Source organism: Bemisia tabaci, chromosome 2, assembly GCF_918797505.1.
Source record: "Bemisia tabaci chromosome 2, PGI_BMITA_v3".
Classification (NCBI taxonomy): domain Eukaryota; kingdom Metazoa; phylum Arthropoda; class Insecta; order Hemiptera; family Aleyrodidae; genus Bemisia; species Bemisia tabaci.
In genome coordinates, this window is record NC_092794.1 from 11,154,671 (window position 1) to 11,178,368 (window position 23,698).

At 40.8% G+C, this 23,698-nt stretch overlaps 3 protein-coding genes across 9 annotated transcripts in view; 2 read left to right on the forward strand and 1 right to left on the reverse strand.

The window, feature by feature from the left end:
• Positions 1–23,698, reverse strand: part of IRSp53 (Insulin receptor substrate 53 kDa) — a 566,313-nt gene that overhangs the window by 60,916 nt on the left and 481,699 nt on the right. The gene's annotated exons all lie outside the window — the stretch shown is intronic.
• LOC109037262 (uncharacterized) lies at positions 1,761–11,372 on the forward strand. Of its 3 annotated transcripts, none has more exons than XM_019051845.2 (7): positions 1,761–2,143; positions 3,458–5,222; positions 5,992–6,231; positions 8,495–8,625; positions 9,091–9,296; positions 9,947–10,063; positions 11,128–11,372. In XM_019051845.2, the coding sequence occupies exons 1-7, from the start codon at positions 2,088–2,090 to the stop codon at positions 11,352–11,354; spliced, it is 2,742 nt and encodes a 913-aa protein (XP_018907390.2). In that variant the 5' UTR covers positions 1,761–2,087; the 3' UTR covers positions 11,355–11,372. The 3 variants fall into 3 exon arrangements, with proteins under 3 accessions (XP_018907390.2, XP_018907391.2, XP_018907392.2); XM_019051846.2 differs by having other exon boundaries at positions 1,762–2,150; XM_019051847.2 differs by having other exon boundaries at positions 1,762–2,072.
• LOC109037264 (uncharacterized) lies at positions 14,202–23,329 on the forward strand. The gene is made up of 7 exons (XM_072296486.1): positions 14,202–14,348; positions 15,671–16,438; positions 16,530–17,012; positions 18,366–18,484; positions 19,843–20,066; positions 20,899–21,054; positions 22,631–23,329. The coding sequence occupies exons 1-7, from the start codon at positions 14,202–14,204 to the stop codon at positions 22,912–22,914; spliced, it is 2,181 nt and encodes a 726-aa protein (XP_072152587.1). The 3' UTR covers positions 22,915–23,329.

Below are 23,698 nucleotides of genomic sequence, written 5' to 3' on the forward strand. Positions count from 1 at the left end.
TTTCAGGAGTCCATCCGCAGTAATTTACATGCTTAGCGGTCTTTCGCTAATTTAAATTCGACATCTGAAGTTATAGAAATAGTTAATCAATACTCATGATCTGTTACCTATATGTTTCTTTCTTCATTAAACTTATTGTTCATCAAAGACTCTGAGTGCAGCTTATTTTAAATGGCATAGATACAGCCCGAGCCATTTTTGTAAATCTTTAACGATTGTAGGAAGTTTCAACTTCAATCGTGGAATGTTGCCTCAGTTCATAATTTGTTGAGTGAAACCTTGTGGTTTGAAGAAAAACAGTTCCAGAAGTGAAAAAAAAGCATAGAGCCTTACTGTCTGTAGATGTACACCTGACGAGAAGAAAATATAAGTCTTGACGTTTTATACCATCGTAATGGTTTTCTCTCAGAGTAATCAATATCTTGATTTTTCCAACGGAATCACTCAACAAATCGTGCACCTAACTCCTTAATTACCCTTTGCGACAAAAACAAATCCGCACATAATGAGATTCCGAGCTTCTGCTCGATTCTTTCTCATATTTTTCACAGAATATTATTTCGGCAATTCCGTGATATACTTGTTTTGTGCGGTCTTTGATGCAAGAACTAGGATGAGAGTAAATGTTACAGTCTTACATAATAACAGCAACAGGAGAAGGCAAATGCAAGTGATGAATACCTGAAACAAAAAAGAGAAGAAAAAATTATAATTAACTGCCTCTAGTAGATATGTCAACAATTGAATGTTAAAGTCCAAAAAGTAAAAGCTTCTACCATTGTCAAGATACCAGTGAAAGGTCTCTTGTCTCCGGTTTAACTGAGAGACGTTCAAATAAATGCAATTACCTACCTGCCTTTCAATTGCCTCTGAAAAATATAACTCTACTAGGTTGCATTTCTTTACAATTGACTATAAAAGCTCCATAAAAGGCCTAAAATTGGACTACGAGTATTTCTGCTGAACGGAACCAGAGACAGGTAGAAAAAGAGGAGTGTGCTCCATAGTTGAGGCCCATAGGAATGAATGAGAACCACGAAGCGCCAGTGACGTCAGCGGCGACGACGAGGACGACGATCCGCGGATCTGTATTTAACTCATGAGCCCTGTCCACAACGCTCTTTTGCCATGCCCACGGCTTATGGATGTCAAATGCAGATGTCGCCTAGTTCTGTTTTATAGATTGTAAAATCCCGCTTTTCCGTCTCCCCAAAGAAAATCACGCCCTCTTTTACACTGTTTCTTACCCAACTTTCTAGAGAACATCTCATCTTTCCCACTCGCCTACAGTTCCCTATGGCAAAAATACGTCCACTTGACCCTAAAATCTCTATAAAAGGCATAAAATTGGTTGATTAAATCGGAGAGCAGCATAGACACTGCGATGTTCTCAATATACAGGATGATCCAGGGTTAAACGGCCAGACTGCATGAGTCGGAACACCCCAAACCTCCTCTTTAGATTGAGATTTCGATTTTTTTAGATCATTTATGAATTTAGGGTATAGAAGTACAGGGGAGTACAAATTTTAATGAGATTTGGTTCACAACCGTTGCAAAATACAGGAAAAACGATTTACTTTCCGATTTTTTTTTTTTTGGGGGGGGGGGGGCGTGGCTCCGACTGGGGGCACTTTTGGAAAAAACTTACAACAAAAAAGTCTTAGTCTAACCCATAGAACACGTTTCTGCAGTCTGGGCGTTTCACCCTTGAGCACCCTGTATAATCCAGCCTGCTAGACCGTTCCCTAACAGGATTGTCTAATCGACAGATCCTGGACCAATTTCATTGGTCGATCTCGATCTCGTTATAAAGCGGAGCCGTTAAACTGTCCTAAACGCGGAGCGTGGAGAATGGCCGTATCAACGACGAGGCACTCGTGCCGATATTAATTTTTTAAGGGGCTGTAAAACATTTGCCGGGCAGTTGGGAGTAGCCTCGGTCTTCGAACGCGCACAAACGAGAGACCCGGGAACCGCTCTCCGAAAATATTAACATGTGGAACATCCGCGGAAGTGTAACTATAAATTTGGTTTAGTGCAATTTTTTAAGTGTCATATCACCATAAAAAGTGAGTATTTATTCAATGATCGTCAAGAGGCAACTGCCTGCGCATCAAGGTGGACATCCGTTCATTCACAGGTGAATGGTACGAGTTTCATTGGTTTCAGTTTCAACTAGTGCTTTATTTGACACTCTGAAATTATGCTCCACGCTGGGGAGTAAGCCCTGACCGCTCGCGGTCCAACCCCCCTGAACTGCTTCGCGCCTTCGGCGTTATGCGCTCAGCGTTACTCTTATCATTTCAGTACAAAAACCTTGTGAGCGGTATCAGGGGTTGCTAAGATTGTATATCGACGGTATGAGTCAGGCAATAACATAACTCGGTTTGCGACATCGCAGACTTCCTGTCATACTTCATTTTTTAAACGGAAAACTACTCAACGGCAATTCTTTAAAACTACCGTGATTTTTCTTCTCTGTGCGAAGAAAATTCTGCAAAAACTGGAAGGAATGACGTCGATATTTTCTCCTTTAAAAAAATAACATAGAGACGGAGATTTTCAGACACCGCAAACGAGATATGTGATTGCCGACTTACGCCGTCGATATGGTGTTTTTCACTGTACAGGAGCCTAAATGCCTTCGTTTTATGGACTATTGGGAAAACTTGAGACTCGACGCCCAGTTGGTGAGGAGAATTGGGGGGTTTGGAGGACAAGGCGCATAAGTGCAGGTTTTGCTATTCCGAGAAATACGTGTTTGAAGTTTCGAAATTACATGGATCCTTACGGCGGAAAGGAAGTTCAAACTGACTTTTTGATATTTAAAAATTGGAATTTGGGAGCGAATTTTTCACATGAATACGCATTAAGACTAGTTTTACTTGAAATCATTAATATCTCAATTTTTTCAAAAACTGCACTTTTGCGCCTTACTCTCCAAGCCCTTCCATTTACTCTACTCATGCTGGGTCCCGGGAATTGTTCGGTCACAAATAGAGGATAAAAGAATAGAAACTTCAATTTTTACGGATAGTAATAATTTAATAATTTTGCAATAATATCGCGATTTTGCCAGCAGCAATTATCGCAATATTATCGAACACAGAATCGTGATAAATTGGGATAAAATTTCGATTTTATCAAACGTGATTTTATACATATAAAATTGCGACAAGACTGAGGATAATTGCTCAGATTTTGATGATCCTAGCGATTTTATCCACAAAAATCGTGATAAAGTGGGATACAAATTTTTTACCTATAACGTGACTTTACAGAGATAAAATTGCAACAATACTGAAGATAATTGCTCAGATGTTGGTGATCCTAGCGATTTTTCCACAAAAATTCGTAAAAAAATCGCAACTTAATTTAAAAATATCGCGATTTCTCCGTTGATACATTCTACTTTGGCAACTGCATCACATACTTAATAAACTCTTTCGAACAGTTTCAGGATGAAAAGTCTGCTTTTCTGCACCAGTGTGTTAAGCCTTGGGTTGAGTTTCGTGTATGGCAGCGCAGTGTCCTCACATTTGACCGGTGAGCGGGGCTCGAATCGTCTGCAGAAAAGAGACAGCCCCTCTCCACGTCGTATCGTCGAATATGGCACATATCACGGAGAAGATCTCGCGGATGAAATGGAGGAGCCTCTAAAACCGACAGTTCTTTCCTCCGTGGCAAACGATTCTCAATCATCGGTGGTTGCGGCCAAACACGAGCCACAATCGTCGGGTCCCGATCCGAAAAAGTCTTCGACGGATTTGAGAGCGCTTTCACTAGATTCGAAAGAGCCTTCACAAGATTCGAAGGAGCTGTTAATAGATTTGAGGGACCTTCTATCAGAACCAAACAAACCAGATACATCTGCTCCTAAACAAGCTTCGCAAGATTCCGAGGAATCCCGATCAGGCGGTAAGAAGTCTTCGTTGGCTCATAAGGAACTTTCACAGGATGGTGACGGATCCTCGTCAAATGATTATAACGGGGATGATTTTGAGAAGACTTCAGATTATGAGAGCGAACCTTCGTATCCTGAGGAACCAGCTCCTCAGAAAGCCCCTCTCGATTCTGCAAATCCCCCGGTGGATTTTGCAAAACCTCCTTCAGGTTCTGCAAAACCCGTGCCAGATGTTGCGAAACCCTCACCGGAAGCTTCAAAACCCTCGTCAGAAGCTGCTAAACCCTCGCCTGATTCTGCGAAACCCTCGTCAGAAGCTGCGAAACCCTCGCCAGGTTCTACGAAACCCGTGCCAGATGTAACAAAACCCTCAACAGAAGCTACAAAACCCTCTTCAGAAGCTACTAAACCCTCGCCAGATTCTACGAAACCCCTGCCGGATGTTGCGAAACCCTCACCAGAAGCTGCAAAACCCTCTTCAGAAACTACTAGACCCTCGCCAGGTTTTACGAAACCCTCGTCAGATGTTGCAAAACCCTCACCAGAAGCTGCGAAGCCCTCGTCAGAAGGTGCGAAACCCTCGCCTGATTCTACAAAACCCTTGCCAGGTGCTGCGAAACCCTCGCCTGATTCTACAAAACCCTTGCCAGTAGGTGCTGCGAAACCCTCGCCAGATGCTGCAAAACCCTCGCCAGAATCAAATAATCAAGATAACCAAGAGGAACCCGTGCCAAATGATGACAGGTCCTCGTCAATCGGCAAGCATACTTCACCTGAAAAGAGTCCTCCACAAGAAAATCTTCCTCCAATAGCAGATATTCCCCCGGCGGAATATATTCCCCCGCAAGCATATCCTCCACTACCGCCAATGAGACAAATACCGACAACGCCGCCTCGACCAAGAATGAATAAATTCCTTGCGATAAAACAACGTCTATTCCCTGCCTCGTGGTTTCCTTCTAAAAAACAGGGTTTGTTGGAGATGTTTCCATTTAGGATTGCGAGGTTATATGAATCTTCAGACCTGTCCGTACAAAACCCCGACTTCGGGCCTGAAGGCCCAGCAGACTCGGTCCCCCAAGGCTCAAGCGTCCAGATCTTTCAGGGCCCGAGCTTCTGGCCTGAAAGGCCTGTGGGCCAGGGCCTTCAAGGGCCTAGCTTCCGCCCTGAGAGGCCTCCATATCCAGCCCTGACACCGCCTCTTCCATATACGGCGAGACCTCCATACCAGGCCTCAAGTTCCGGGCAAGCTCCCTCGGAATGGTTATCAGACGCTTTCATTGACGCCATCAATACGGAACAGAGCCGCTGGAAGGTAAATTTGTGCCACCACTGTTCTTTCTCGTTTGTTCCTTCCACTACATTAACATTTTCGATGAGAATTCCGCACTGGTATGGAACCTATCTCACCAAAGTCCTGGATATTATTTCCGGATTCAAGCAATGGAAAAAATGACACTATGATGAGGAAATTATTATTTTAAATTGATGACGTAAAAAGCATCCGTTACAAAAATTGGATTGCATTTTGCAAAAAAGGAACAGAGAGCATTTTAATGTCGCCTAGATTTGGCAACTTTTGTTACCTTACAAATATAAAGTGATCACCTGAACAACTTTTATCTTTACTCCCAATAAACTATTAATTTATGATAAAATTACCTTCTTCAATTTAATTATTTGCACGATTTCAGTAATTTTTCGCAAAGGATGTAAGTTGCACACTCTTAGTAACATTTAAATGTTCTTAGTTCCTATTTTCAAAATGTAATCTAAACATTCTGAGAAAATTCCGAAACTCAATTTAAAAATTCAAACAATCTCGCAAGGTTTTTTTAAAAATATTTTACGCGTATAATTTCAATTTAGAGCATTTACTCACTTAAATGCATTTGTTTTTGCCTTTTCCTTGTAAGCAACAAACCGATGTTTGATGAGTCCACAGTTTTCAAAGTAAAAATTTTGATAAGGAAACGTACATTGTGAGGACCCTCTCCAGTGGTTCAAGTACTGAAGCTGCGATTTCTTTCTGTTGAATATTCGGTAAGGTCAACTGATGACTTAATTTTATTCCTCAATCGCAGGCTGGAAGGAATTTTGGCCAGAGGCTCACAAATACAGAGATGGAGTATCTGGTGGCGCGAAACCCTATCGTACCGGACAGGAATCTCATCAACATTCTTCAAGATATAACCACCTCCCTCATTCCGAATCTTTCAGCCGTGTTTCTTGAATATCTCGGCTTCACAACGGACGAATACGATGGTCGCAGGTCCTGGTGCGAGGGAGGCCCTCAGGACACGGGATATGCCGCTACAAGCTGGGTACGACACAGATAAACAATTAATTACCATCCATCGCTAGCCATCAAAGCAATAAAATGGGAAGTATTCATCTAAACCTATTTCGATGATCCTGTTTACTGGTAATTCTCGCGAGTTCGCCACGATGAGCTTTGCCCATTTGAATTGATTTAATATTAACCGATGATTATCTACTCTAGATAAAGTAAGAAGCCTTAAGAGTCTCACAAAGAGGAAGGAAGAGCAGCAATTTGACAGCAGGCCGAGTGGCACGGCACCCTCTACTTGGCTGATCCGCCTGGTGCTCAGGTTTTGGGGCCCTGGTGAAAAATAACACAGTGCTCATTTTTCATCGAAAATATCTACAAAACAAGGAGCAATTTACGCGTTGGTAACTTTAGAAATCAATTTTACACATTTTTCAAGAGATTCACGGGTATTACATGACAATTTTTTCTCAAGGACACCTAACAGTTCGACCTGGGATTTTGTTTTCTTAACTTGAAATATGCCACTTGGATATTTCAGGTCGAACTACTCTGTGTGTTTGAGAAAAAAGTGTCATGTATGATCTCAATCTCTTCAGAAAAATCTGGAGTATTGGTTTCTTTAAATCTCCGACGCGTGAATTATTTGTCCTTGTTTTCGGGATATTTTCGATGAAAAATGATCCCCGTATTGCTTTTCATAAGGGCCCCAGAAAGTGGGCACCAGACGGATCAGCCGATCAGAGACGACTCGTAAAAGTAGAATGTGCCACTCGGCCTGCAATGGACCACTAGACAAGGTACGAATTTAAGCATTCTGATACATGTTTCTTAACCAGAATTTCACGTAGAGCACGGTTCGCGCAACGAAAAGTAATGAAACAAACTCCAAACGAAGATATTAACGTTTTTCTTTCACATTGGTTACGAGGAATTTGAACTGCCCGCTCACAAGAAACTCAAAGCTCTACGTGAGTCAAATCGCGCACTACAACGGTTTCAACAAGTTTCTCAATCGAGTAATGTTCATTTCCCACCATGTGTTTTTCAAACTATAAGCAATTTGCTACAGCTGAGCCAAAGCGTCAAGATTGAGGTTGCCAGATTTGTACATCGCAGAAACTGTCATGCTAACGTTTAGCACACGATGTGAATCACGCAGATCATTGAGTTTTCATGAGCGGGTGGTTTGAATGCACGCATCAAGAATCATTAAATATCTTTGGAAGGAGTTGATTTCGGTAATTTTCATTGTGCGCGTCGTATTCTACGTGAAATTTTAGTTGGGGCACATGTACCAGAATGCTGAAATTCGTACCTTGTCTAGTGGTCCATTCAAATTGCTGCCCTCGTTTTTTCTTTAGTGTCTCACCAAACATCGATTATTTATAATGCAGTTAAATGGATGAAGTATAGAGTTGCCACCTTGCTAGAATCGTTTATGCCATTTATTGATCACATCCAATTCAACCAGATTAATCACAATTAATCCATGATTTTCTTCAGAATAAATAACAGAACAACCCTCAACCACGAGGCGCATCCGAATCAAAAATTAAAATCTTTCAAGGCTCAAGGAGATGCACCAGTTGGGGAAAGCCATTTAAGATTATTGGCTGAGGCACAGGGAATTACGCGTTTCCGATGGTTATTTGAGATGACGGGCTATTATGTGGTGCTCAGGATTTCCACTTAGTGTCGCGCTGAATCGGAGAAAAACTCAGCGTTTCGAAATTATTACTCCATAAATCGCCACAAGCAAAGAGAAGTTGATAAGGTATGATTTGCGACCGTCCGTACATTAGTGAGGCTGTAAATGTAGAGGACACCGACAGTGAGTGAAATTATTCAAATTCGACCTGCACACATTGTCTGCTACCATTACATCAGATACCGGAAGAAGTGTCAAACGCAACTGAATAAAAGGCTCAAAAATGGTAGGAGGGGGAACAGAGATCTGCCAGGGAGAAGGAGTAAAAAATTCTGAAAAAGGAACCCCAAGAAAAATTTTTCATTTTAGTGCCAAATTTGGCTGGCTAAGGTTTATAGACATAAAAATTGATTGAAAAAATTGAGTTACAAGCAAAAATAAAAAAATTTACACTATAATACTGTATTATATTATTTATTTTGGCTTGTAGCTCGATTTTTGAATAAATTATTATGTGAAACAATTTTCTTTGGAAGGGGGAGGGATATTCTGAAACGTTGCAATCTTTTGGTTGCAGTGATTAATTTTATTCACTCATGCGGTACTTGTCTTTCATGGTTTCCTAATGGTGCTGTCATTGTTTCAGGCACTTGCATCTGCAGCAGCTTTGCGCCAGCGAGTATGCATGTTAAGGGGCGTTTCGGATGCAACATCCTATGCAGCTGAATTTATCATCAACTGCTGTAGATACTGCGAACGGACGACAAATGGTGGCGGGTGAGAATTCATTGAATCATTTAAAAATTTGCTCCCATTTTGTTGGTGCATGTTTTACGTGTTTAGGGGGGAGGGATGTGCGCCAGCCAAAAAATTGAATTTTGAAGGCTTCGAGATGGTCGTGTAATTTACTAAATAATATTTTAAGTTCGAAACCTTGCAAAATAGATGATGATTAGTGACTTAAATTTTATCTAAAATCATTTTCCAGTAATCTCACTTCGTTACGATTTGTCTTAATTTAATTAAAAATAACGGTCGATTTGTACACAATTCATTTCATATTTATGAGTATCATTACCAAACGTAACACTTGAAGCAGCCACACGATTATTAATTCATCATAATTTCACGTAAGATTTGTGAAAGATTTCGCATAAATTATCAGGTGTCTTTAAAGTGAGAAATTAGCGTCCAAAATTAACTTTAAAATCGTAAAATTTTGACTCCCGGTTGTTGTTGCAGGTCTGCAATGGTGGCTTATCAGTACATGCGACAGTTGGGCACCCCCAGTGATGAGTGTCAGAAATACAAAAGGGGAAAAATTTCCCTAGACCCTGACCCGAGGGCTCCGATTCAACCACCGGCACCTCGAGCTTGCAGCAAGGTTTGCGATGACGGCAATAGATTCCCCACCAGCAGAGACCGGCTGAATAAATTCGTTAATAGAGGTATAAATGATTAATTGCTCTGTTTTTTGTTATATTTTTCATTGAATTTTTAAGTTTATTTACTTGAGAGGTTTGTGGATTCGTTCGCTTGTGTTGATTAAATTAGAAAAATGGGTGAAAAAACGGAGAGGGTTTCTGTTCTGGGTGAAAAAATACAGAATGAGATCAGCTCCGTAAAAGCGAAAATACACCCAAAAACTGAGTAGACCGGGCTCTGCTTCTGACTAACATTGTAAGACAGCTGTACCAACTTTAAAGGAAACGCACTCAGGATTTCACTACAAATTTTTTATCAGTGCACGATGAACAATTTAAAGATTATCGTACAAAAATAACATGAATAACTTAACTTCATCAAAAATACATGCATGCATAGCATATTCTAATAGGGATAGGTTATTCCTATGAGTGGCGTTTTATGCTTAAGTATGCGATAGGAAAGGGCGAATTACGATGGGGGGGGGGGGGTGAATTAGGGCGATTAGCTACTGAACATGATTCATACCCTGTTGAATGCTACCCTGACTTTTCAGCTTTTGCTTTAAAAATTGATATGATTTACTCAATAGCAAATTAGTCGATAAATAGTAGATAATTCATCAAAAGGTTATTACAAATTAGCTATTAATAATTAAATAATTGATTTTTAGCTGATGAAGTATTCTACATCACTCCCCCATGGCCTAGCATAATTAGGCGGGAAATAATGCGCGGCTCTGTCACCGCCGAGGTTACTGTTTACACGGATTTTCCGAACTACAAAGAAGGTAAGTTACACCGCTTAACTCTTGAAGTGAAGGCACAAAAAATTGGGAGGCTCCGTTTGAAAGCATTCGATGAGCTAAGCTCAAAAATATTTTTTTCAAATCATTTTAGCTGTTGTGAAAAAGGTTTGAAAGTAGAAATGTGAGTACAGCATATGCATAACGCACATACGTCGATGGCTAAAGTACGAGACCACGTTTCCATATTGCGACATTGTAGACCTCCAGTCGTACTTCATTTTTTCCTTGGAAAACTAATAACGTAATTTCTTAGAAACTTCCTCGATTTTTCCTGTCTGTTCGTACATTATTTTGTCAAAAGTTCAAACCATAAAGGCTTGATTTTTTTCAAAAAAAATAAAGTAGGAGAGAAAATTTAGGAGCATCGCTATTGGTTTACGAGGTTTCCGATTTTGGCCATCGATGTATTCGCGGCGACAATTTATTCAAGAATATTTTGGCTGAAATCAGAGTCAGTTCTTTTGACACAAATCAAAGGTATCATTTCAAAAGGATCTAAGGGTGGGTGGCAAAATCTCAGAAAATTTCCGCAAATACCCTAAAATTGATCAAAATTGACCAAACTACAAATACGGACGGAAATACTGCCGTGCTAAGGAAGAACGCCGTATGAACATTCGAGAGTAGCCAAATTGCCCCGTATAAAACTAGTAATTTTGAGAGTAATTATGCGTATTTTACCTTGAAATTTTCAGACATTTTAGACAAAAGTGCGAACAAATTTGTATGAAAAAATTAAAGGAAAAAATTCACGATTTTCCCAGTAAATTAGGTTTTTATTGAAGGAAATGTGGCAACGTCTGAAGGCTCATACGGCGTTTTTCCTTAGCACGGCAGTATAGGAATGCTATCCACCTTGCTCTTCTCTAATGACGCTCCTGACATCTGTATACGAAACAGGAACAAGTATAAATTACCGGAGACAAATTTTCCTGCTCCTAAACCACCATTCTTTTTTTTTCAAATTGACTGACATTACTTTTCAAAACTGCTAACATGGGGAGCTTTGACTGTCCGATTGATCTTAAATCTGCCATCTTTTTCAGGTGTTTACTCGCCGACGAAAATTGCTGTCCCCTGGGGTAACATCACGGTCCGTCTCATTGGCTGGGGCTCAGAGGGTGGACAGGACTTTTGGCAAGCTGCGGGTATTTGGGGGCCCAATTTTGGGGACAAAGGTTACGTGAAATTCAAGCAAGATTGTCCCTTGCTCAATATCGAGCAAAGGATTACTGCTGCGAGACCGCATTTGGACGACCTGCCGTCAGAATAAAACTCTCAGCCAGTGTCACATATGTTCATTCAAAATTCTGATCGTCCAAGTTTCCCTATACACGTTCACTGAGAGAAAAAAGTTTGATCGTAGAAATATGCGATATTCAATGGGCCTGTTGCAAACTACACCTACACGGAGAAAAATCTATGGCTTATAAACCAATTGGTGGCTCATATGGATCACCACTAATAGTAGTGTAGGCAACATATAATAGTACATAGTACATACACCTTAGTTATGGTATATATACCATACTATGGTACGAGCTACCGCAGTATGGTTCACAGACCGATAATCATTAGTTCATATACAACTATTAATGGTGTTCCATATGAACCAATTGGTTTATAATCCATAGCTTTTTCTCAGTGTAGAACAAGAAAAAGAGTTGTATTTGATACAAAAAGGCTTAAAAATCACAATGAACGCATTAGAAAAGTCTGAAATACACTCCTGACTCCACAATCTGCGGGAAAAAATGCGTTTTTTACGCTTCCTGAGATTGAAAAACGGGCAAAACGTAAAAAACGAGTCATTGACTTTCAATAATTGAATAAACTATTTCAAAGAGGCATTGATTTCCATCGCAATAACAACCTCACTTTTCTTCCTTCCGAACTTGAGAGAGTACCATTCGATTCGGCGGACAGAGCCTTTCACTGAATTTAAACGTTCCTGAAAAATTCCATTCAGTTGCTTTACTACCTGATCTTATAAATATTTTTACATGCATTAAGAGGCCGGAATGCGCGACGGGGTCTCGGCATGTGAAAGAAAAGTCTTCGAGGGGAGCGAATGGGAAGAGAGTAAACGTTGGGAGTATCTCAAAAGCGGACTCGCAAGTGCTATTTATTTTCTCCTTTCAGGGAGGCAAGGAGTCTGGGGTGACAGTACTTGACTTCCAGGGCTCCGCCGTGCGCAAAGAGAGACCCGATAGAAATCCTAAAAGGAGACTAGCGCCCATTTGTACATATCGTCGCTCCTCTGCCATAAGGACGTATCTCTCATTCCACATGAGCCGTGTAATGCATGGAGTTATATGGGCGAGGTGGCTCATGTGGAGATGGATATGAGCCCTTACGATATTCTCTTCGACTAAGGCTCCGGCCTTGTCGATATTATTCGGAAACTCCCAGGAAAGTAATGCTGGGTTGCGACTCCCGGCGTATTTTAACGACGATGGCGAGAGCGAGAAACTACAAAATGATTGAACTGCTACAACAACCCTTGAGAGAACTGCTCGATTGGCTCCAATAATGACTCCACTTTCGAGAAGGGGTTTTTTTTTTTTTTTTTTTTTTTTTTTTTTTTTTTTGAATAATAAAAACGGAGAAAAATTTTCTATGGGATCAATAGAAATTCCAATCAATATAGTTCCCGGGCAAGAAATCTCGTTGAGTCAACAGGAAATCATCTTGTTTCAAACGGTATTCTGTTGCTGCCAAGAGACGTTCTGTCACTTTAAGGAGAATTGAGGTTGATTCAACAAAGATTCTAGTCTGAAAAAGTATTAACTGGAAAAATTTCCTCATTCGGTTTTTATTTTCGAAAGTCGTCCAAAATTTTTGGGTTTTTTTCCGACAGGATCGCGATTTGCCCATGACATTAATGTTGACAGTTTCCACAAAGATTTTCTCGACTAGATGCGAGACAGAATACTTCATGAATGTTTGGAAAATGGAGGATTCTGCACGGCAATTTATGATACAAATATTTTCACTCTGGTGTGCGCGGTGAAGTATCGCGCAAAACTGAAGGCGTTTTCGACTTATGACAACAGTTTGACGTATAAACCCACATCTCTCCCGTCATTTCTTCGAGGACGAGTCGGGATCTACCAAGACACAATAAATTTGAAAGATTATTTGCAAATACTATAGAATCAATTTAAGTATTTCAGCGATAGTTTCATCACCTTGGCACAAGAGGAGTATGTATTATACACTACACACTACCACATACTATACTACTATATACATATGCTATAATATATGCTATACTACTATACCGGGTGGCCCAGACCTACCGTACCAGGCATTTTTCTCGGTTAATTTCGGTCGCTAGAAGTCCAGGATCGCGGGGATGAAAGGAATCAAACCCAAGGAATCCGAATTTCATGGTCCTAGATCCCCCCCCCCCCCCAACGTGCGCCCCTTGAGGATAAAAGGGGGTCCGTACTTCGACAGTCAGGGTTTATGTCAACATTTAAAAATTATTTCATCTGAATCAGAAAGTACGGAAATTTTTAACTTATCGACACCAAGAAATCCAAAATCGGCCCATCCGTGTCCAAAATACCGACCCCTCAAAGTGGGGGACAGAGCCCCCTTTCAAGAAGTTCAAGTTCATTGAATTGACGAAGAGACTCGGAAAAATGTGTATTCATGGGTAATCGAACCCGAGTCAAAAATGCCGGAAAAGTGAGTTAAGTGATTTTTGAACGCTCTCTAACCAACTTCCCAACCAACCGACCGACCAATCAACCAATCCAACCAACCAACCAATCAACCAACCAAACCAATCAATCAATCAATGAATCAAACAAGAAAAGACTTTACAGAGTGAGTTTTCTTTCCTTCCTCTTCACCTCAGCCCGACGGCTCAACGACAGATGCGTCCCAAAAAAAGAGGCGCATCTTGTGCTCTTCGTTTACCGTGCAAAGCGTCCCCGAAGCGGAATGAGCTACGTTTACGATCGTGGGTGAGATTGGAAGCGCGTTGGTAACGACAACGACTAATTGCTCGGGAGCAATTTAAGGAACTATGACGACAGACGCGTTTACGGTTTTCGATTGGGCCACGGTGGACCCCTCTTTTTACAGGGGTACTTTTGTCGCTGGTGACATGGCGTTCTCAGCCGTGCGCGACGGTTTCGCGCTTTTGCTTTCGGCCTTTGCGCTTTTGTCCTGGACCGGCGAGATCAATGCGGGGACCTCTCGCTACAGTGGGAAGTACGTCAAGCTCATCAATGGAGGGCAACAGCAATGGCAGGTAAGTGACGATACTTTGGATTGCTTTTTGGGATTAGGAATCAGCACAGGGTTGCCATAATTTCTTCATACTCAAATTCCCTGACTTTCTCTGACTTTTCTCTGATTATTTTTGCTTTACCCATACTTCAAAATTTTCGGATTCCCTAACATTCGAATAACACTTCGACTTTGACTTTTTTCCTTTAAATTACACTCCTTGCTGCTGAGCACTGAACACAAATTAAATTACAATGACTTTTAGTGTGAATTCCCTGACTTTTTCCGATCCCCCAAAATCTGCCCTGATTTTCTCGGTGTTCCAAACCACCGGCGACCCTGCAACACTGCCGCGCTAAGGAAAATCGCCATATGAATCTTCAAGCGTTGCAAAATTTCCTTCGATAAAATGCGCATTTCGTGGTAAGTTTATGAATATTTTCCATCCGATTTTTTGAATAATTTTGTTCGTAATTTCCCATAGAATTTCTGAAAATTTGAGGAAAAAATATTCATAACTTTCCTCAAAACTAAATATTTTCTGCTAGAAAATTTGGCAACATTCGAATGCTCATACGGCGTTTTTCCTTAGGACGACAGAACAGTTCTGGACCATTATGGAACGACAAATCGTGGTTTCCTGGACGAGGGAACGGCTGCCAAATTGACACAAGCAACTCAATTTTTTACGAGAATATCACTCCCCAGTAATCGCTAACCAAAATGTTGCTAGCAACCAGTTTCAATTTAAAATGCCTAAAAGTATCCCATCAAAAGTAAAATTTGTGGGATGTAACTAGGTCTCTTCCACTGAGAGGCAACGAAATGTTTAATTAGATCTTTAAAGAGGTAGGTGTATTTATGATTGAGTTAGAAATGGTGAATCTGTATCTCAAAATGAAGCTCGTTTTACGATAATTTGACGTGGCTATCAAGGCAAAATGTGCCTTTAGGTAGGAGCTTTAAATGATCATTCTGCAGGGCTCCATCACAAATAATGTCGAGTAAAAATGCAACTTCGGATATTCCACCGGTAAAAAAATTAAATTGAGGCTCATCTTGATTATTAAATATACCTAATACAAAAGGTACAATATTTTCATTATTATTTATATTCAATTAAACTTTTGGGTTTTGTGATTTACCAATGTAAATCCATTTAAAATAATTGTTTCAATATTTTTCCTACACATACTTTTGTTGTTGTTTGGATTTTCTGATACAATTTTTTTAAGATAATTATATGAAGTGGAATTTATGCATTTATAGATACGTTAATTATTTCAAAGGTGAAATATCATAGGGAAGGACGAATTTCTCTGATAATAGGTTTGATGCTTTCAGGCAGGCGAGAACTTGGAGGCTAAAGAGGCGATCGCTTATCAGAATCTGCACCTGTCAAAGGCCGGCCAAGATTTGATCGAGTATGACAGCAATGCTGCAGAGGGCTTGCAGAGCCGCGGTTTCTTCAGGAATATCCGATGTTTCTTCGGCCTGCTGTGCAAGAAGAAAAAGAAGAAGCATCACAAACACAAACACATAAACATACACATAAACGTAGCACATCGGCCAGGCATCACTCACACACTCCAACAGTCGGACATAAACGTACATCACCAGTCCGCAAACTTTAACCTACAACAACAGTCAGAAATAAATGCACAACAACAGTCCGCGAACTTTAACCTACAACATCAATCGGACATAAACATACAACATCAATCGGACATAAACGTACAACATCAGCCCGGAAGTATTAACATACACGAGTCGGACATAAACGCACTACTGCAGCCCGCAAACATTAACATACAACAGTCGGACATAAACGCGCAACAGCAGCCCGCAAACGTTAACATACAACAGTCGGACATAAACGCACAACAGCAGCCCGCAAACATTAACATACATCAACAGCCGGACATAAACATACAACAACAGCCGGATATAAACATACAACAAGAGCCCGCAAACATCAACATACAACAGCCAGACATAAACATAAAACCGGAGCCCGCAAACATTAACATACAGCAACAGCCGGACATAAGCACACAACAGCAAGCCCAAAACATTAACTTACAACAGCCTGACATAAACCTACAACAGCAGGTCCCAAATGTTAACATACAAAAACTGCCGGATATAAACTTAGTACATCAGCCCCCGAGTATCGACATGCAAAATCAGCCGGGCATCATAGTACAACGGCCTCAAACCATATACATACAACAGCTGCCGTCGGCAATTCACGTATTGCAACAGCCTCTATTGTCCGGCGTGCACTTGGTGCAGCAGCAGCTTTTGCAAACCGGACAACTACAGCACCAGGTGCAGCAAGTACATCAGGTACATCAGGTACAACAGGTACAACAGGGGCAACAGCCAGACGTGGAAAAGCCACTGTCGGAGCCGTTGCATCCGCCGCAGATGGCGCGGCCGGAGTTGCGCTCCGGAGCCGTGTTGTCGAGGTCGGCGCCGACCCCGGAGCCGGAGGATCCTGAGGAGCCGGCGTCGGAGGCCGAGTTCGACTTTCGACTCCATCGAGGAGGACAGTCCGGACCCGAACGCGCCGGGCGTCGAGGACATCCCCGCCGAATTCGATGCCAGGTCCAAATGGAAACGCTGCGCCAAAGGCATCGCCGACCCCGTCCGGAGCCCCTTCGACAACTGCCTCGCTGATCACGTGAGTATTCTCTCGTTCCCCTTGTAATAGACCGATTCAGTGGCTAGAGCGAGCTCATCGTATGTTGAGACAATTGGCCTAGTTACACGATCGAATTCCCATCAAATTCCGATCAAAATGATGACCAAGATGACGGTCGATAGTTATCTAGATTGATGAGTAAAATTAATTAAAACAGCGTGTTGATTGAAATAAGCACGAAATAAGCACGGTTGTGTGGAAATCAGATGAAGGATTAGCCCTACAGCTCCATCATCTACCATCAAATTTTTGCAGGCCGCAGAAATTTGATGGTAGATGGTGCGCACCACGCACCGGCACCAGTCACCATTTGATCGGAAATTGATGGAAATTTGAGCGTGTAACCAGCACAAAAAGTCAAGGGTTGTTTTGTTTAGGTCACCACTCATCAGTGGTGCCATCTGACTGCATGCATTAACCTGTTGAATGGTGCTGATTCGGAGGTAATCAGAGATTGACATTTGTCTCAACATAAGATGCGTCTGCTTTACGCCATTCGACATAATATCGAACCCTTGGTTCAAATGTAAACAAACACACAACCTTGTCTCTGAATCGGACCCTCTGCGCCACGGTGGCAAAATGCGTCCAAGTGTTTCTTACGATCGAAATTTCTTGGGTTTAATGAGCTTCAATTCATTTATGACCGGTCAATGACTAAATTTTATGCCATTTAAACCTATGGAAAAGGATCGATAACTAGAGTGTTCGCAGCGAACACCTTCAGAATCGATTCTTCTTAGGTTTAAATGGCATAAAATCGATACATCGCAATTCACGCCACGCCACTGCTCAAAGGTTGTGACTTGAAAAGGGCTAGCGCATTGGATTATCACCGATGCGATTCAGGTCCGATGGAGGCTGGCAACTTTTTAACGAGGTCGCAGATCTCGCACAAAAATTTGGTCGCCTAAACTGAAAGAATTGGTCGATTTGACACACGGGGACACAAAAAAACCAAGAGCCAAGAAAGTTAACCAACAGCTTGTGTTACTTCGTGTTTTACTTTTAAATTAACACAAGATTTTGGTTACTTTCTCTTCCTGTGTACTCACTGATCCCCTCTCCCAAAACCACAGTTTTACGTATCCACAGTCAGTGATTAGCGGCTGATTTCAAAAACGTTGAGTGACGCCATTCAGGGACGGGAATTTCACTTTTCCGTGAAAGTTTGATTTTAAATGTAATACTTTGTGATTTTAGGTGTATTTTTAATGTTTTTAGAAGTTTCATCGCTCGCATTGAATCTCACTTTAACTGAAGTGACACTACTAGTAGAACTAAAAACTCGTTACTTGGAGAGAACCGATAATTATTTTGTGTTGATTTTAGGTAACTTCAGTGGTATCAGCTCTTCAGGATAGATGGTGCATCCAAAACAAAACACGGCTTCAATTTTCGGCGGCCCGTATCCTAACTTGTAATGAAAACGGCGGCTACTGCAAAGATGGGTATGTATCCATAATCTACCGGCCAGATAATAATAATTCAAACTTTTGCAGGCATTTACACAATAAATGGAAAGGAATTTTTCTTCATCCCGTTTCTTGACGATAGGACTCGAAATGGGAAATACTGTCACATTCTTCCACCTTCAAATGTTTTTCACTTTTCCTCTTTTTCCCTCTCTTTTCTTTTCTCCTCCTTTTTCCCTTCCGAACTTTTCTTGCTCGAAACGAAGAAGGAAAAGCAAAAAATTAGCCTTGAATACTTCGTCGTTTTTCCGCTACCTAACACTCTCATAACAATAAAAATACAAGGCTTAGATATTTTTTTTAGAATTCTTGTGTTCCATATGAAGTTCAAGGGAGGATTAGATGGCAAGTTACAGAGCCCATCAGGACAGACCTTGCGGAGACTTTGTTGCACGAATATGAGTTCCCTACCGCAGCTCGTTGAAGGAAATGTCTACACAAGTCAGAAAATAAAAATACAGAAATTTAAGCTGACTTATTTTTTTGAATAAAGAGAAAAGAAATAGGAAAACATACATGGCCGCACAGCAATAAAATAGAAAATTATCCTCTACCCCTTCTACATTCTTCATCAAAAACTCTTTCAGAAAACTAAAAATGTGAAAAATTATTGTTTAATCGACTTTCTTGCGACGATTAACTTCAGTAGAATTTAAATTAAAACGCTTCAACATTTGGAGTTTCAATGTCACATATTACCTTTACATCGCACAACAACTGTCTACATATAAAATGGTAGCACTGTTGCATGACTTTCCCACTCTTACATACATACGGATAAAATTCACCGATGGCGATATTGTAAGTCATTCTCGCTATTATTTGACTTTTGGGCGCCTTGGTCAATGGTTATGGTACAGCCGATATATGGCAGAGACGAATCCAGCAGGTTGGCAACACTGGAAAAAAAAAACACATTGGATCTAGAGTCCAGACTTTTTAAAACATTGACAAGAAAAAATACTCTTGATTCAATCGGTTTCTTACTTGAATCAAAACGAAATCCGCTAAAATTAAGAGGCTTAGTTCTTGATTTAAGCTAGATTCTGATTGAATCAAGAGTACTTTTTCTTGTCGATGTTTTTAAGAGTCTGGACTCTAGATCCAATGTGTTTTTTTTCCACTGAACTTCGGCATTTCTCCATTTAAACCTATGCCGAATGATCGATTTTTGTCAGAGTACATTCCTAGCCTCTCTAAGAATCGATTCATATCCATAGATTTAAAGAGAAAGAAAACAATGCTGCCAACTTCCTGGATCCCTCAATGAAACGTGTAATGACATCTTCGAATCACCAGAAAATCAGTGTGTATCTTGACGTTTCATCCCACAGGTCGGCCAAGTTCACCTACAAGTATTTCCGAGACACAGGCGTTGTGACAGGTAGGCAAGTCGAAGATCTTGGAACCGCGAGTAAAACCGAGGACGGGTGTGTGCCTTACGGTGTGGGTTTTGCCAAAGAAGCAACCTTCACAGTGCCGGACACAAGCACCTGCAAGAGCGCGCAGTGTACAAACGCAGGATACAAGAAAGCTTACTCAAGCGATCTGACATTCAGTAAGTTGATGTGAATGCACCTCTTAAACGCTAACAAGATGCTTCTGTTAAAGCATGGAGAACAATAATCGTTTAACTCTAATTTTATTTTTTTCCCCCTCTGAGGTGGTTATTTGCCGGTGCGGTACCGTCGCATTAAACGTTATTCGGCGGCACAGTCCTGTCAAATAAAACGTTATTTGGTGGTACAGTAGGCGGAGTTCTTTTTTCTCAAAAATGCTCATTTTCTTCGAGATCAATCGACTATCGCAAACTACGCTACGCCACTAATTCTCATTCCAAGTTGTTGAGTGTGAGATATGATAGACGCTCCGCAGCCCGTATACAATAAAAATACAATTTAAAAAGCGGGTAAAAAGGCTAAAATTTCACGAATGAAACCAAAACGTGTCGGCTGAAAGCTCAGCCTTCCTTAGTTGGATAAATAAAAAGAAAAATGGTAAAAATCTAAAATAGTACCTGGCTGTACCTTTCAAAGCGAGAAGCGAGCGGCTGTCACAACAACATTCTCTCTGTGAAAGGCACAGTCAGGTACTATTTTAGATTTTTACCATTTTTCTTTTCATTTATCCAGCTGAGGAAGGCTGCGTTTTCAGCCGAAACGTTTTGGTCTTATTCGTGAAATTTTAGTCTTGCTACCCGCTTTTTAAATTGTATTTTTATTGTTGTTGAGTGTACAAATGAACACGGAGTTTGTGTTACGTCTCTAGCGCTGAAATTGTTTTCTGCGAGACAATTCAGGCGTAAATGCTCACAATTTTGCTCATTTTGATTTATAATTGCCATTAACCCGCATCGACTGATTTTGATACGATTTTAATACTCATTCCAGTAAAGAAATTCTACCGTGTGGAGCCGGAGCCACGCGTAGTGGAAACTGGCGGATTTTTGGGCTACTCCGCTAACGGCATCAAGTTGGACATCCTTACATACGGCCCCGTCACAGCAACCATGCAGTTTTATGAGGACATCCTTTTCTACAAAAAAGGTACAATGAAAAAAGTATTTAAATTCTTGGAGGCTGCTCCACCTGGACGCTACATGGCTCAACTCGTAGAGAAGGCTTCGCGCCCCTAAGCCTTGCTCCCGGACGTTTTCATGGGATTTGTCCCAAGTTCAAATCGCAAGAATGAAACTTCTGGGATTTTTCCCAGTTACCGTCTCCACGGGACGGGGCTCATACGATCCTGCGACTAGTTTGCGCGGGAAGATAAATTAGTTAAAGTCGAGTATTTAACCGGGATTAAAATAATAATTGCACTCAATTGACAACTAGACACATTATTTTAAGGAAACAAACATGAACAATGGAGTAATCAACAAATCATCGCACCATTTGTTTTCACTTCTTTTTCCTCTCTCAGTGAGTCCTAGGGGTACAAGGACCAAACTTGGTTTGGTACTTACGAAGTTGGGAAAAATATTGAGTTAATCAATATTTTTCCCAACAATCAATCAACTTCGTAAGTGGGATTTTTCCCTGGGACAAATCCCGTGAAACGGCCCGTGGCGACTTAAGAATCAATTTCTGTGTCTTTAATATGAAAAATTCAGGGAAACAGGCTCTGCTCGTCCAGAGGTTAACGTATGCTGGCAACCACAAAAATTATGGAAATCTGTCCGATAGGTCTCTAACTATGATAAAAAAATGAGAGTGTAATCGTTTAAATCGTCGATCCTCGACGTAAGGGCGTACCTCGATTTCCACATGAGCCCTGTGCTCCGTATGACTAGATGCTTTCCGCGGCTCATGTGAAAATAGAGATACACCCATACGTCGGAGGATCGAAGAAATGAGAGGACTCACAATTGGATGGCGACACTCCCGAACCACTTATCTCGGTTTGTGATATTATAGACTTCCTGTCATATTTTATTTTTGACATGGAAAACCACTCAACGTCAATTCTTAAAAACTCTCTTGATTTTCTTCTTGGTGCGAAGAAAAGTCTGTGAGAAGATGTTGATTTGTTCTCCTTCAAAAAAATTAAATAGGAGCAAAGATTTTTAAGCGTCGAAAACGAGATACGTGGTTTGGCAACTTCGCCGTCGAATTTCATCACGTGACATTATGAAATCTAGGTTGCATTTCAAAAATTGGAAGAGGATAGGCTTATCTAGAGGTTATAACCCGCCGATATCTGCAAAATTTTCGAATTTGGTCAGGTGGATGTATTGATTGAACTACCTAATTATATTGAGCCATAGGCCATAGCCTAGAAATCACTATCATTGGCTAGTATCATAAAAAAAAGAAGTTCCATAAGATTGCCTTTGCATAAGCGCGATTTTGTATAAAGGGCGAAACAGAAAAGTGCTTTCTCATTAAAAAATGAAGTTTATAAAAGCCAATAATTTCTCTATGCAGATAGGTAGTTTTATAGAGAAGTCAGAACTTGTGGTTTCCAGCGCAAAATGCAGTGCATGCGTGCGAAGAGTTTCCCACAAAGTGGTTTCGTTAAACACAATTAAGTTAAGATATGGGTATGTCCCTCCCGTGTGCTTGTGTTGTTGTTGTTTTTGTTTTTTTTGCTTAGTGACACGCAATTTTCTGATCGTTGCAGGAGTTTACAAGCCAATACCGGAAGCGCAACGCATCGGCGAAATAACCTTGAAAATCTTCGGTTGGGGTGTTGAAAAAGAAGTCGAATACTGGTTAGCCACGAACATCTGGAAGAAGGATTTCGGTGACGGAGGCATAATTAAGATCGAAGCTTTCAACCCTAAGCTGAAACTTGAATCGGGGATTATTGGTGGTAGATTTGAGGGGGTGCCTTTTACTGGATCAAAGGATGACCAAGGCGCTCGTAGCGTTAATCCGAGCAGCGGAAATAAAGATTGCTGCTAGAACGCCTTTGCTCAAAAGTCACATTCACATTTCACGAAAGCCTCGATAACTCGACATTGCAAAGCGAGCCACCTAATAAATGGCACTTTAAAATTTGTGCAAAATTCCTGAATTTACGAGACTCATATGATGATAATGTCGTAGAATAATGTCAAATCAATTATTTTGTTACATGTCTCTATTATTCTTCCTCCGATTGGTAATTTGAGATTTAAATTATTTTTTTAGCAGAAACTGCTTTAAAAAGTAGATTGATGTAAGTCTTCTGTGAAATGGCTGATCAACTCATGATTTTTTCCTGTGTTCTTCAACAGTCAGCTTGAGTGCAAAGAAGGGTGCATTGCAGAAAACAATTCTTGAATTGGCTGCTAAGAAATATTTTGTCTTAAATCAAGAATGATGCTGCTTAATTAGAGCTACCTTTTTTGCTTAACCAAGAATTTTTTCCTTGTTCTTGGAAAAACTCTAGAAGGAAAAAATTATTGGCGCAAATTCAGGCATTGTTATGCTAGAGTCACGCACTTTTTTCCAATGTAGATTTAAAGCTTTCTCATTGGAAAGAACCTTTAGCAGACTCAAATAATCCCACTACGCCATCAGATATGTACGCGAGTTATTCATGAATTGCTAGAAAGTGAGGTATCCTCTTTCTGGAGTTGCCACCAGCTCTTGTAAAGCTAATGTGCTATTGTGTTTCCATGGTTTCACAGATGACTTACAACCATGAAACTTTGACATGTTTTCTGTAGATGAATTCAGGCTCTTCACCGATAACCATTTTTTA

Excerpts from the sequence above, each read along its gene's own strand:
- LOC109037264 (XM_072296486.1), top strand. The coding sequence starts at position 14,202 with ATGGCGTTCTCAGCCGTGCGCGACGGTTTCGCGCTTTTGCTTTCGGCC. Across the intron at positions 14,349-15,670 it reads GAGGGCAACAGCAATGGCAG|GCAGGCGAGAACTTGGAGGC; the intron begins GTAAGTGACGAT and ends TGATGCTTTCAG. Across the intron at positions 20,067-20,898 it reads CTCAAGCGATCTGACATTCA|TAAAGAAATTCTACCGTGTG; the intron begins GTAAGTTGATGT and ends TACTCATTCCAG.
- LOC109037262 (XM_019051845.2), top strand. The coding sequence starts at position 2,088 with ATGATCGTCAAGAGGCAACTGCCTGCGCATCAAGGTGGACATCCGTTC. Across the intron at positions 2,144-3,457 it reads GGACATCCGTTCATTCACAG|TTTCAGGATGAAAAGTCTGC; the intron begins GTGAATGGTACG and ends TCTTTCGAACAG. Across the intron at positions 5,223-5,991 it reads CGGAACAGAGCCGCTGGAAG|GCTGGAAGGAATTTTGGCCA; the intron begins GTAAATTTGTGC and ends CCTCAATCGCAG.